General features: G+C 44.3%; 1 protein-coding gene across 10 annotated transcripts in view; it reads right to left on the reverse strand.

Annotated features, from left to right (window-relative positions):
- The window catches only part of TLN2 (talin 2), a 433,652-nt gene that overhangs the window by 191,921 nt on the left and 227,927 nt on the right, over positions 1 to 13,804 (reverse strand). For 9 of the 10 annotated variants that reach the window (XM_027067412.2, XM_027067414.2, XM_027067413.2 and 6 more), the window contains 4 exons: positions 6,080 to 6,251; positions 3,886 to 3,983; positions 2,299 to 2,428; positions 1,069 to 1,221 (listed from right to left, as the gene is read on the reverse strand). In XM_027067412.2, the coding sequence (XP_026923213.1) occupies positions 1,069 to 1,221; positions 2,299 to 2,428; positions 3,886 to 3,983; positions 6,080 to 6,215 (517 nt within the window). In that variant the 5' untranslated portion in view covers positions 6,216 to 6,251. Of the gene's footprint in view, positions 1 to 1,068; positions 1,222 to 2,298; positions 2,429 to 3,885; positions 3,984 to 6,079; positions 6,252 to 9,337; positions 9,426 to 13,804 lie in introns of all 10 variants that reach the window. The other variant, XM_027067409.2, reaches the window with a different exon arrangement.

The following is a 13,804-nucleotide window of genomic DNA, read 5'->3' on the forward strand; positions in this document are numbered from 1 at the left end:
AGTGATCTCATCTCCTGCAGAACCTGAGAGAGTATCATGCACATTATAAAAATCCTCAGGATTTGTCTACCATCATCTCACTTGGAAAGAAATATGCAACTGGAAATCAAATGACGTGAAAAAAAAAAAAGAATGGAGAAAGGGTCAGAGGAAATGAAAGCCCCACTGAAGATCAATAAACGTAATGACAACGATGTCATCTTCCCAATGCAGCAGCAAGGACAATGAAAGAAGGAGCCTGGAAAGGTCTACATGAACTGTGCATGATCCTCGGTGGGGTGGGGAATGTCCTGCAACCAGGTGCACGTAGCATAGGCTTTGGGGACACATGGGGTGTACATATTGGCTTTTCCAAATATTAACTGTGTGTCCACAGAGGACAACTTTCCTATAATTACCATTTTGTAACCTCTAAGAAATAATGGATGTCAGCAATGGTCACCGATGGCTATTAACATCACAAAAAAGGACAAAAACCAGATACAACCCTCTGCTGGACGTACACTACACCACAGAAGGAGTCTTTACTTTAAATGTATACACACATACACACATACACACACATGCACGCACACACACACACACACACGAATCTGATCAAGTCTCCAGATCCCAGGGGTTACAAGAGACAGAAGTACATGTTAGCTGATACCACAACCAATAAAATCCAGATTGTAGAAAACTCTATACAAATAACTGTTTTTTTTCTTTCCAGAAACTGCAAGGAAAAAAAAAAAGAAAGAGAGAGAGAGAGAGAGAGGTGGAGGCAAAGTTGGAGACTAAAAGAGGTGTCACATCATCCAACCTTGTTTGGACCCAAGTTCAAACAAATAGTAAGCTTTTTTAGAAAACAGTGTGAACATAATTTGTTTATGAGATTACTTTTTTAGATGTGAAATGGCACCAGAGTCATTTTTTCCCCCTTTTTAAGGTCTTTTAGTGCCACAGACCAAGATATTTATAGAGGGAATGAATCAACAGAAAACTCCTGCCGTGGGTCCCACAGGTGAAGGGAGGTAGGTGAGGCCCCTCGCGCGCCCGGCCCACATTTCCTTCTCAGACACTCACGGTCATCATCCGTGTGGAGTTTTGCCTTCAGCTTCTCCATCTTCCTCTCGTCTCGCAACAGTGTCCTGTCTTTTTTTAGCGTACCCGTCCCTTCCTCTTTCTTTTCCTCAATTGTTTCTTGGATTAAAGAATATTCTTCATAGTTCGTTATTCCTAAAAATAGAAATGAGGTTACAATTACCAGGGATTATGAACCTGTCACTCCTTCCAGCCGGGCACCCTGTGGTACTCAGAGCCACCCCCTGCAGCAAAGGATCAGGGAGCCACCCATGGAGCACACATCGAGAAACTGGCCGAAAGGGTGGCTTTTCAGCTAATGAAGCCATGTTTAAAAAGGTCACATTCGATACTCCTAGTTTTCGACAAACAAGTATGGAGTAGAGATCATGCAGAACAAGGCAAGGCAATGTCAACCAAGCAGTGGCTGAAAGAGCACGTCTTCCTTTGCATGGAGAGAAGACTAAGACAGGCCAGTCTACTTTCTCCAAACATCTGAAGGGCTTCATGCAAAAAGCAGACACACTTGTTCTCTGAGGGCATTAAGAGAAGCTACAAGAAGAAAAGTTGTGTAGCAATCAATTGTATGGGCTGTCCCTATCAGTCTTCAAGGAAATACTGGATGTCAGTAATGCTTATACAGAAGCTCAGCCATGGGCAGGAAACTAAATTATAGGATTTAAAACATACTATCTTCAGTTAAAAGGTTCCTTTTGAATAGTTACAGAGAGGGAAGGAGGCAAACCTTGAGAGACTCTTAAATACAGAGAACAAACTGAGGGTTGATGGGAGGGGGTGGGGGAGGGGAAAATGGGTGACGGGCACCGAGGGGGCACTTGTTGGGATGAGCACTGGGTGTTGTATGTAAGCGATGAATCACAGGAATCTACTCCCAAAACCCAAGAGCACACGGTGTGCACTATATGTTAGCCAACTTGACAGTAAATTTTATCTTAAAAAAAGAAAGATACTGAGAGATAATAAAGGGATATATTTCTGCTCAAAAAAAAAAAAGTTCCTTTTGTTTTTGAAAGGGAAATAAAATCTCTCAGTTTTGACTCAGTGAGACGTTCATGTGTTTACAATAACAGTTAGTGGCTTTACATATTTAGAGAACAGTGTCTCAGGAATGGGAGGAAATCAGTGGGTAAGACACCAAATGGGGATGAAAAAGGAACAGGCATGTAATTAATGGCCAAACAAAAACTGGAACCCAGGCATGCCAATACTCACCGATCCTGCTGCAAATGGTAACCAGGAGCTCCCCAACAGTCTTAGAGTCATCCACCATCACCGTTTTCACGGATCCATCCAGCATCCGGATTTTCTGAGGTCTCTGTTTCTTTTTATATTCCAAAATATCCTAGGGCAGAACCACACCAGCTTTTCAGACTACATGGGAAATTAGGTCATCAACTTGGACCCTCTTCTGTAAAAAAATTTAATTTTTCCTAGCACTCTGATTTCCTCCTGCTAAGTTTTCATGAGATTTTTGCCACTAATACAGAAACTCCCATGCTAACAATTAACTGCTTCCATAAAGGTTTCTTAAAAATCTGATAGTGAAACTGTGCCCGGAGAAGTACTTTTTCTAGCTTACGGTTCTTGAAAACTAAGCTCTGTTAATTTAATAAAGTAGCTGATGTCTCCCTGAAAGACTGTGGATGATCTGCTTTGAAGAGAATTAGCAGAGGCAAATTCCTACTTGTCATTGAAAAAGACAGTGGTGTGCTTCTCCAATTATCTTACAGTTACAGGCAGTTTCTAATACATATGTCATGAAGGAATAAATAATGGCCCCAGGTTTCTTTACAGCGGTGGCATCAGACCCCAGAGAAGTGATTTGCACCATAATGCCAAGATCAAACAGGGGTAGTGGGCCTGGAAGTCACTTTTAAATGAGAGACCTTTTTTTAACTTCATTTCTTTTTTTTTTTTTTAATTTTTTTTAACGTTTATTTATTTTTGAGACAGAGAGAGACACAGCATGAACAGGGGAGGGGCAGAGAGAGAGGGAGACACAGAATCGGAAGCAAGCTCCAGGCTCTGAGCCATCAGCCCAGAGCCCGACGCGGGGCTTGAACTCGCGGACCGCGAGATCGTGACCTGAGCCGAATTCGGACGCTTAACCGACTGAGCCACCCAGGCGCCCCTTAACTTTATTTCTTAATGATAGAATTATGCAACGGAAAATTACTTGGTACTTTATGGAATACTCAACAGTCTGATATCTGCATTCCATACGCTAAAACCCATTCTCTCAGACGTTAAACTGAGCAGACTATACAACACTTTTTACTCATTACCTCTCTGTACTTCCCAACAAAATCATTTTTTGTTACTGTTACTGATTGTTATTAAGCTTACCTCTAATATGAATTTTCTTTAAAAAAAACAGAATTCTGATTAATATTCAATATCTGACTACCTTTAGGATTTTTTTTTTTTTTTCACCACTAATTTACCCTTACCTTTTATCATCAGTCACTGGGATACTTCCTATACAGAAAGATGTTGTGTCTTATTTCGTAACTACCAAGTCCAACCATGGCATGTACCAACAGCTGTAAGCACTAACCCCAAGCTGTTTTAATTACTCTGTGGAGTTTCAAGAATCTGGACTGCTGATATTTTCTATCACTACCTGTACAACCCTTACAGAGTACGTTACATCAAAACAATGAATAAGTTGCCCTTGAAGCAAAACAGATTGCTGGGTCTCCCTTTTGCTTTGAGGCATACTAATATATTGGCTTCTATGGAAAGCCGAGACAAAGTGACCAAAAACACACACAAAAAAACATGACATCTCCAGCATACCCCATTTCGCAACATGTAGTAATCCAGTGTTCTGCCTGCTTCCAGCCAAATTCCTTTCCTGGGGTCTTCATCTGAGAGAAACAGCCCATAATCAGAAGCTGGAAGATAAGGAGAAGAGAGAAAAATAAAAGACAGAATGACAATGTAACCATCATGGACTTCCAAGCCCGGAGTCTGCTGATTTGGCAGGATGTGGGTACCCTCCTTTTACCAGGCAGGTTTCGTTTTGACAATGCGAGCAAGCCAATGGGCTAAAGCAGATGAGGAAGAATGAGACGTGAGCTGTAAAATCAACACCCACAGAGAAGGTTCATGTTTTTTAAAAAGAGTGGGCAGCGGCAATGTCTACAGTTTAGGCAAACATCAAGAACAGAGCAGTCCAAATTTCTATTTTATGCACTGGGCTTTGTTCCCTATCACTTGCTATATAAAAACCAGGCAGAGAACCAATGAAGAATGACAAGATAGCCATGGAGAAACTAACGAAGTGACCACTTAAGCCCAAGGCCACTGAGGCAGAGAGAGGCCAATAGAGCCTTTTACACTTCAAATAATCCCTCCATCACCCCAACAAAGCATTATAAAAGTCAAGCAAGAGTGGCCAGTGAGAGGAAGACTCTGCCCCCCATTCCACTAAATTATGAATACAGTTGGAAAACAGCTCTGTGTTCTCCACAGAAATCCCATAAGATGATCAGGAAGTATAAGAATGTGGTGGCAGGAGGAAAGCAGTATCATTTCCTGTCTAAAGACTTCTGTCTTGGGGCACCTCGCTGGCTCAGTTAGGAGAGCATGCAAATCTTGATCTCAGAGTCAGGAGTGCGAGGCCCACTTTGGGTACAGAGATTACATACACACACACACACACACACACACAGATCTTTAAAAATAAGTAAGTGTAATAAAGACTTCTGTTTTCTTGAATGTAATTCAAGGTAACCTCAGAGACCCAAATGAGGGTCCTAGATCCTAATGTTTCTTAGAAAGACGACTCCAAGATCTATATAGGGCTTCATCTTCACCAGAGCTAAACAGCAATCCAGCCCAAAGAAATTTTTTTTTAATCTGGGAGAAAAAGAGTAAAAGAAAAGACACGAGAAATGATTGGACAACCAAAATTTGGAGTAAGTTTGGGGATGGGGTATTTTTATTTTTGGGCAATCTAGAAATAACAGTGTTTTAAGTAATATAAATAATGCTTTTGGACCAAAAGCTTGGCAGTTTTAGGACATCTTTTTGAGAAAATCAATGCCTACATTTAATCATCTTTGAATATTTGATTTTCATGCTTCCAATTTTTTAATAAATTTTTAAAGTTTGTTTATGTATTACTTATTTTGTGCATGTGAGACAGAAAGGCATAGAGATAGAGGGAGGATCCCAAGCAGGCTCTTCACTGTCAGTGCAGAGCCCGACACAGGGCTTGAACTCACAAACTGTGAGATCATGACCTGAGTGGAAATCAAGAGTCAGATGCTTAACCGACTAAGACACCCAGGCGCCGCTCATGTTTCTAATTTTTAAGTTTTATCCTGTTTTCACAGTAAAGGCTTATTAACTTGGGAATAATCCCAATTTCCCAAATGCCAATCAAACAAAAATAAAGGAAGGAAATGTAGAGAGTAGAGAAAGGGAAATGGAAAATAAAAACCGTATGAATGGCCGTTGTTTAAACTTGGATTAATAGTGGTTAGCAGTTCAAACTAACAGGAAACAAAACACACATTCATAGAGGCTCCCCACTCCCTTTAATGTTGGAGATAAAGTTTACAGAGCCCCTTCAAAGTACTTGAAATGTAAGGCTTGTTGTGTGTTCTGAGGGCAGTTCCAGCCTCCTCCAGGAAAAGAGGGCTCCGGTTATACATATGCAGTAACCGCTGGAAGAGGTACATTTGTACTTTGTGGGGTAAATGAGACCAAGTATCAAAAGGTGACTTGTAAACCAGAGAAAGCGGTGCTCATGTATGGAAGGGTCATGATGATGGGTGTGACAATGACAATCCAATGGCAGTTTTGGCCACTGTCATCACAAAACTCAGTTGGGAGGTAAGTAGTGTCTAGGCTAAGAAGACACTTCATTTGAAGCATACAGACTAGGTGGTTTGGGTACCACTCAGAGCATCTGTTTCTTTAGCCACTAAGTAAAGAACATACAAACACATTTCAGGAAGCTGGTGAATAACCAATGGCTTACCTTGGCCAGTTTGCGCCTCAGGTACCCGTTCCCGAATGACTCGACATGCATCGTACACGGCTGTAGATGGTTCAAACTGCATGGTCTTTACCACATTGCAGTGGCGGACACAAATCTTTAAGGACAGGGCCACCATTTTCCTAGATGATGTGAAGATTCTCACTTAGAATGTCTGGAAAACACAGAGAGACAAACCCTGATGGTCATAATCATCTTGAAAACACTGCTAGACTCTAGATCAGTTTTAAATAATTGCAGGAATAAAACAGCAATTAAAGAGAACGCTTTGGATAAAAACACAAAAGATTTTGAAAATTTCCAAATAAGACAACAGCTTGTAGTTCCAGGGTTATCGTTATTAGAGAGTGGCAAGTCGAGGCCCTAGGGAAGAGGATCTGTGGATTTTCACCAAGACTCCTTCTCAATGATGCTCCCTACTTGGAGTTTCCAACAGGGAGTCCTCAGTGTGAGAAGCAGAGAGGCTTGGGCACCCACAGCTATCTCCTGAAGATGCTTCTGTTAGCAGCCTCAGTGCCCCAGCTCTCTCCCCACAGCTCCTGGGGAGAGAGAACAAATACCAATGCTCTCCTGGGTGCTCCTCAGGGCAAAAAAGTTCCACGACACCATGTACCAGAAGACTTGGTGTCTAGGCCCAACTCCAATACCAGCATCCTGTGTAAATGCAAGCAAGGCCCTTTGGCCACTCTACTCTAATTTCCCCACAATTAAAGAAGCCACGATGTTAACAGCCCTGCCTAACTCATAAAAGAACCAAACCCTGAGGAGTTCTCAATGGGAACCCAATGCCCAGCCACCATCAGTAATGAGGCCAGAGTGGTTGATTTGAAACAGCCAGTGTGCTATATACATACTCTTCTGGGGTCTCTAAGGGAAGAAAATGCCACTTCAGTTGTTATTTTGTTCAGATAAACTATTGGGATATTTCGCTTCTTGTCCAGTTTTATGGTTTTAGAAAGCATACAGGTTTAGCCTAGGTTTTATTTCATAAGTAACTTCTTTTTTAAACCTAAGTCCAACAATTTAGTTCCTCTTGTGTGAGTTGGTGGCTTATGGCTTATTTTGACAATGTGCTCTATTCTGTGGCCAGAAACTTACCCTCAACCCAAGCCAGCCTGAATCAAATGTACCTTCCTCAGGCACAAGAGGGAGGATTCTATCCTGCACCTGAAACACTGACACAGACTTACTTGGCTGTCATCCTGGCCAACAAAATAACACACTTCAGAGTTAGTAGTTAGAATCCTAGCACCGGATACAGAACATAAATCCACAGCAATTTCAAGTTCTCATCCTTTCCTATCTTTTCTTAGAGAACCTACAGGGAGTGAACCTGAACCCCCACTGCCTTTATGCCCTCTTTCCACTTAAGAACGCAAACGCTAAGAAGCAATGAGGTAGTTGACACACAGAAAGGGAAACAGGCTGACCAGGCCCAGGGAGTGGGTGCCTCTAGGGCATCACTTCCTAGCATGCTTGATTGATTGCCGGCTTCCTAACAACAGGTACCTGGGTCAACTGGACACAGGACATTTTTAAACAGATGTTCTGGTGTTCATGGGCAGGGTATTCCTAAAGCCGCATGAATCGTTGCATGAACCAACCATTTAGGCCATCCAACTATAAAGTCATTTTCACATCTACTTATGTTCTGAATGAACTGTCTGTAAAAATATTTCTTGAAGAATGTCAAGACACAGTTCTCAATCAACAACAGCAGCGTTCACTGGGAATCCTCCCCAACTGAATCAATTTACTACAGCCCGGGCAGTGGCTACATCGCTAACACGGCAGAAGAGTTCAAGTTCAAAATATTCAGTGATTTTCCACCCACAATATCAAGGACTTTACAATATCATGCCATATATAAAAGGATAGATCCAACTCTGTTTTTATAGGCATATTTGTCTAAACAACTCCCCAATTTGGGAAAGTAAAATTTAAGCTCTAGACCTGAATTGACAAATTTACGGCAATGTAGAAATCACTGCGTGAACAGTTTTCCCCCTGGGGCTGGTAACAATTGTGAGGTTTCCTGAACCACTGAGATCCCTGAGCATGGCTGGTGGTAACAGTCAGCGGTAAAGGCTATGGGGGTCCTTGCTGTCATGGGTGCCATTTATGACATGTACCAGGGAGGATGGGATGGTTAATCGCTTCCATTCTCTGGGAATAGCAAGTATTGGAAGTGTCCCTGCATGAAGGCTGCTCTTCCCAGGCTCATAATTGGGCTTTCTGCAGAGCAAATTAATGGTCTTTCTAGCCAAGCCAGGAGGGATTCAATCAAAGGAAAATACAGAGCCAAGACATGGGGCTGAAAGAAGAATAGAACAGCAAGAGAATAAACACTGGCACTCAGAAGGAAACAGAAGATACATAGGGGAGCGAGGAGAAAGGGGCAGATGGAGAAGCAGGAAGCAGACAGCAGCAAGAAGCCTGCTGGATAGAACCTAGGGCTGTGGGTCAACAAGGAACACAGGAGAGCAGCCCAGAGATTTGGAAGCAGGAGGAGAGAAGCAGAATGTATACAGCAGTGAGGGAAAATCTCTATCCAAAATACATGCAAAAATGAAAAAGCCACTGACTGAGGTTGGGGGAAGCTGCTGGAGGCACAGGTTTGGGTGAAAAATCCGTAATGAGTTTTTTCAGGATATATTCGGTAGAGAGGTGGAACAGGGTCAAATACAAAGCAGGACACATAATGGTAGGGGGAAGGGGAGCTTATCATATTTAAATGCTCGGAATGAGAAAGATCACCTAGGGAAGTGAGCAAGAGAGAGACCTGAAGACTGTGTCCTGGAGCCAGGTTCTAAAATTAGGGCAAGAAGGGACCAGCAAGGGGGCCCGGTGGTGGGTAAGGGAGGAGAACCAGGAAAGGGTGGGCCCAGAAGAAAGTGCGCCAAGCAGGAGGGAGAGAGCACCTGTGCTAAGGGCAGATCACAGTTGAGGGAGGATGAGGATACAACTGAATCTGGCCAGCAGGTGTCTGACAACTGAGGTAAGAAGAGATTAGCAGAGAGGTGAAGCTAGAACAGCAGGTTTGGAGGAGAAGGGGAGAGGGGCTGGCACAGCAAGTGCAGACTTGTCTCCTCATCTCTTAGGGCTGTCTACTGGAAGGGGTGGAGGAACAGGCAGTGGTTCTCATTTATGCCCTTCAGGCTTATTTATCCAGGAAATACGTATCATGTAATTGCCACCAAGTCCGTATCTACGTAGCATCTGTACAAACATGGTTTCCACCTGATGATGGCCTGAGGGGCAGTCTCAAGACACCTAAGTGCCCTTCTTGGAGGCAGGTGCTTCAGTGTGCATGATCTCCATTCTGGACCTGCAAGAGAGGAGAGGTGTAGCCAAGTCTTGGTTCAAGGGCAGGGTGTTGGACTAGGAGGGAGTCTGGGCTCCAGGTTCACTCCCAGGTCTGACGATACCTGGGACCTTTGGGCCTGTTAGTTTTCCTCTTTCTGCTCTTTGGAAAGCAGTGGGCAAGTGGCTCCCAAGAAAGGAGTTTCCCAGCGACAATGGATGCTTGGCCAACTATTCCCACAGGATCCCCGGGTCTTCTCATCCTAGTATCTCAAAAATGAAGCCACAGATTGCAGACAACTATCCGTTCAAGGTAGACTTTCAACACCATGAGGGACACCAGACATTCATTACGGGATTCGCGTTCTCAACTTTTCTACCACTTTCAATGTTTCAACATGGGTACACATTACACAGCAAAACCAAAAAATGAAAACCAGTCACTCTCAGAGCATTGCTCAGTGGTCAAAACTCAAAGGCCCCAGTTTCTTCTTACTCCTGGCTCTTGGTTTTATTATGACTTAGTGTTCCCAACATGAAGCATGAAACAAGACCCATGATTTCCTTCATGGCAACGTCATAAACATGCAAATTCTGTATATAAAAATGCCTTATAAACTATAAGGTTGGATTTTTTTTTTTATCATGCAAGAAGATCATCCACACAGGCAAATTTCAAGGAGGTCTGCAACCAAAGTACACGGTCATTTAATCACGACTCCCAGGGAACATGGCACCGAGCCGTTTCTAGTTCTACCTATGACACAGTGAGATACTTGCAAAACAGACACGTTGTGACATTAAGGGTCCTGACCTATGGCAAAAGATCATCATATCAAAGCATGTAAGAACCTAGACGTCAAGTACATATGAGTATGTGTTTTCAACACTTAGGCGAAGTCTCACTATGTATCCCTTCAAGCCCTGAGAAAATCTCGTAGCTCAGACAAGATGCCATAGATCAAGACGAATGCTCGTTCTCCAGTGAGATATTCTCAGGGCAGCACAGCAGCCATGTGGCCTGCAGCTGACTCTCACCTCCACTCCCCTGTATCCTAACCCCTCTGGCTAATTCCTGCCTCTCCCGGCAGGGAGCCTGAGACAGCAGACCAGGTTTCCTTTTTGGGCTTGGCTGCAAAGAAGGTTCAGAGCCAACTGTGTTATAGTCTAACCTCTATCTCTATTTTATGCTATCTTTTTCTTTTACCCCAATTTGAATGTATCCTATCTTGCTTGATCTTAAGTAGTTTTTTTGTTGTAGTTTTGGTTTCTTGCTAAAGGACAGGGTATAGAATTCATAGAACATAGGTTATTTTCCTTTCCATAATTTCTTCTCATTCTGACCATTTTTTGCCCTGATTTATGTGTGAAGGTCACCTGGGGCCAACACAAAACCTTCCTGTGCCATCCATTGTGGCCGATGAGCCAATGGAACCAGGGGTGAGACTCTGACACTCTCCTTTTAAAGTAAACACTGTTTGGTCCCAGGGAGTTGTAAACAGCTCAGGAAGGTGGCGGCGGTGCAGACTGCCAGGCTCAGGCCAGTCCACCCTCGAGTAAACAAGCCCAGCCCAGCCAAGAAATGTCCACCATTGCTCAAGATGAGCACCCACCCCTCAGGGATCTCCGCTCTGTCAAGTGAGGCTGTGAGGTGCTCCAACCTTCCCAGTTCATGACCCTGAGCTGGTTACTTCACTGCGGTCTGCTTCCATTTCTTCCATAAAATGGGGGACAATAACCTGCAGGTTGCTACAGGAATAAATGGACACATGTCAAAGACACAAAGAAAGTGCCAGGTAAGGGTTTCTTATCACTCGTCTTAGCCACAGTGGTTGGAGAAACACTAGAAGCAGCTTATTCTATTTAGCCACTGCCTGAGCTGCGCAATTCAATTTATTGTTTATTTTACATCTATTATGTAGTAGACATGATCATGGGCGTTAGAGAGCAAAGACAATCAAGATTCCTGTCTAGATAGCACTCCCCTTCTAGTAACCCTGTTCACTGTACAGTTCCTTTGTTCATCTTTATTCAAGCCATTCAACATGCTTTTTGTACATGCAGAATTACCCAAGGATGAGCCGGGAAGCTGAGTGTGCTTGTGAAACAAGGAACTCCTCAGGCTGTTCTCTTGGATGTCAGTCAGACTCCCCCAATCCAAGAGCCTAAAGGAGCAAAACTTCACCCTACGGTATGGGTCAGGGCTGGCATTAAAGCAAACCCCTGCCCTGGGGCTTGTCAATGAGTTCTGTCCAGGGGCAACCTAGGAGAGGGGCCACGGGGTTTTGCACACTCCTCTATGGAGCACAAGTGTCCTACACAGCTGACAGGACAACAGGGCCAGGCTACCATGCCTCAGTAGGACCCTGGATCCTGAATAAAGTAAGAACTGCCACCATCCCTCTCCTCTCTCCACCTCCAGCCACTGACTCCATTCTGACCCATTGGAAGACCACTGTACCCAATTATGCTGGCTGTCTCTGAACCCCTTCTTTAGGTCTGCTTTCCCCTCCAGCAAGCAAAATACAGCCCTGTCTGTTAACAGCATGCATTGCATAACCAAAAGTCAGCATAAAATGTGGGGCTATCATTCACCTCAATCTCCAGTGAGCAAATCTGCTCTCTTGATACACCCAGGAAGGATATTCCCTTCTCTCCATTCTGTAACCGATCTTCCCCAAGGAAGGAAGGAAGGGGAACAGCTCAGCTGACAAGTAAAAACCCACCACTTGATGGGGTCACAGTTCCCAAGAGGTGCCTCAAAAGCAAAAACCAGGGTCTCGCCCTCTATCTTGCTTTCTTGTGCCCTCTATCTGTGCTCAGCTCAAACATTCACAACTTGCAGTACAGGATACTGAGCCCACCAGGCACATTCAGGTGCCTATGTGTCACCATCTAGAAGGGTGAGTCAAATCCACTGTTCACTGGGAGCCAGCTGGTTTTCATCCAGGGATGGGTGAGGAGGAGAAAAGGCAGTGTCCCATGTTGGTCTCACAGTCAGCTTTACCAGGGAGCCAGAGGCCTTCCTTAATAACCTGGCCTTCCCCCATCGGGCCCCTCAACCTCCCTCTTCCCAACTAGTGAGAGCGCAGACGGCAGAGTCTGAGTAGAGAGGCTCCTCTAGCCCCCCACGTTCACAATTCGGGAGAGTAACTCCAGCTAACCCTAAGCTTGGGGAAAACAGCACAAGAACACGGCTGATGGGATTTCCTCACATGGTAACAGCCCACATAGAAAAATACCAGAATCATCAAGCTCCCCCTTTGCAGCCAGAGCAGAGAGACCAGAAAAGCAAGGAGAATATTCACATGAGGATCTCCTCTCTAGTCCTCCTTCATGGAAGCATGGGAACCACGACTGTTTGACTTTGCATACCTCAACTAGAAATAGCCCTTAAAAGGTCAGGTGATAATGGAACAGAGGGGAAATGATTAACCACCCACGCAGGTGTGAACTCAGCAGCAGGTCGGGCAAGTCAATAAAAATTCCAGCCAAGCGTTTGGCACCCAGAGCCGCTTTGCAAACCCTCCATATGCCTCTTCACCCACAGAGCTATCACTGTGTTCCCGCCTGTCCCGAGTACACCTGCACTACGACACATACACAACATGGTCTCAAGAATACGTTTTCTGGGAGAGGTCTTCCTCCCTCACTGTTTTCCCACAGCAAGGACTGTATTATCACAACCACCTATGAATCTCAAGGCCCTAGCCCAAGGCCCACCGCACTGGAGATGCTCAGTAAATGTGGAATTTCTATGTCCTGCAGGCAAAGATTTAAACAGATGTTTTACTAAGTTAGTCATTAGGAATTATCCACACAAACACCATGACTAAAGTATGATTGGAGGGCAAACACCAAGTGGGCCCTATTTCTACTCATTGGCAACTTAACCTCATGGCTTACAAGATGAAGTTCTCCGGCCTGGCAAAGGAGAAACTCAAAAAAAGGACCAAGGCCATAGCAGTCAGGAACACTTGGGAGGCTCCCTGAGGGCAGGGACCATGTATACTGCTCACTGTAAAGTACCTGCGCAGAGAAGGGCTCAAGATGTATTTAATCCATGGAGGGCAGGGCAAGTCAGCAGTACTACCTCCAAGACGAAAGTCGAAGAATGTGCTCCCAGTATGGAGTACACAACGATGGGGAAAAGAGCTTTGATCCTATTTTCCATTTTCAAATGAAGAAACTAGGATCTTGAGATTAAGCGACCTCCCCAAGGTCATACTGCTAGAAAACCACAACCAGACCTTGCCATCCTGCCACGAGGATCTGCTTTGTATGTGGTGTGACGAGAGCCAACCAAGGATCCCTCTAACTTACCTTCCCATCTCCACTCACCTCTTGGCACTGCCATATGAAATTCCATCATTAATTATATCACTGGTCACAAAGATGTGCCCC

This window comes from Acinonyx jubatus, chromosome B3, assembly GCF_027475565.1.
Source record: "Acinonyx jubatus isolate Ajub_Pintada_27869175 chromosome B3, VMU_Ajub_asm_v1.0, whole genome shotgun sequence".
NCBI lineage: Eukaryota > Metazoa > Chordata > Mammalia > Carnivora > Felidae > Acinonyx > Acinonyx jubatus.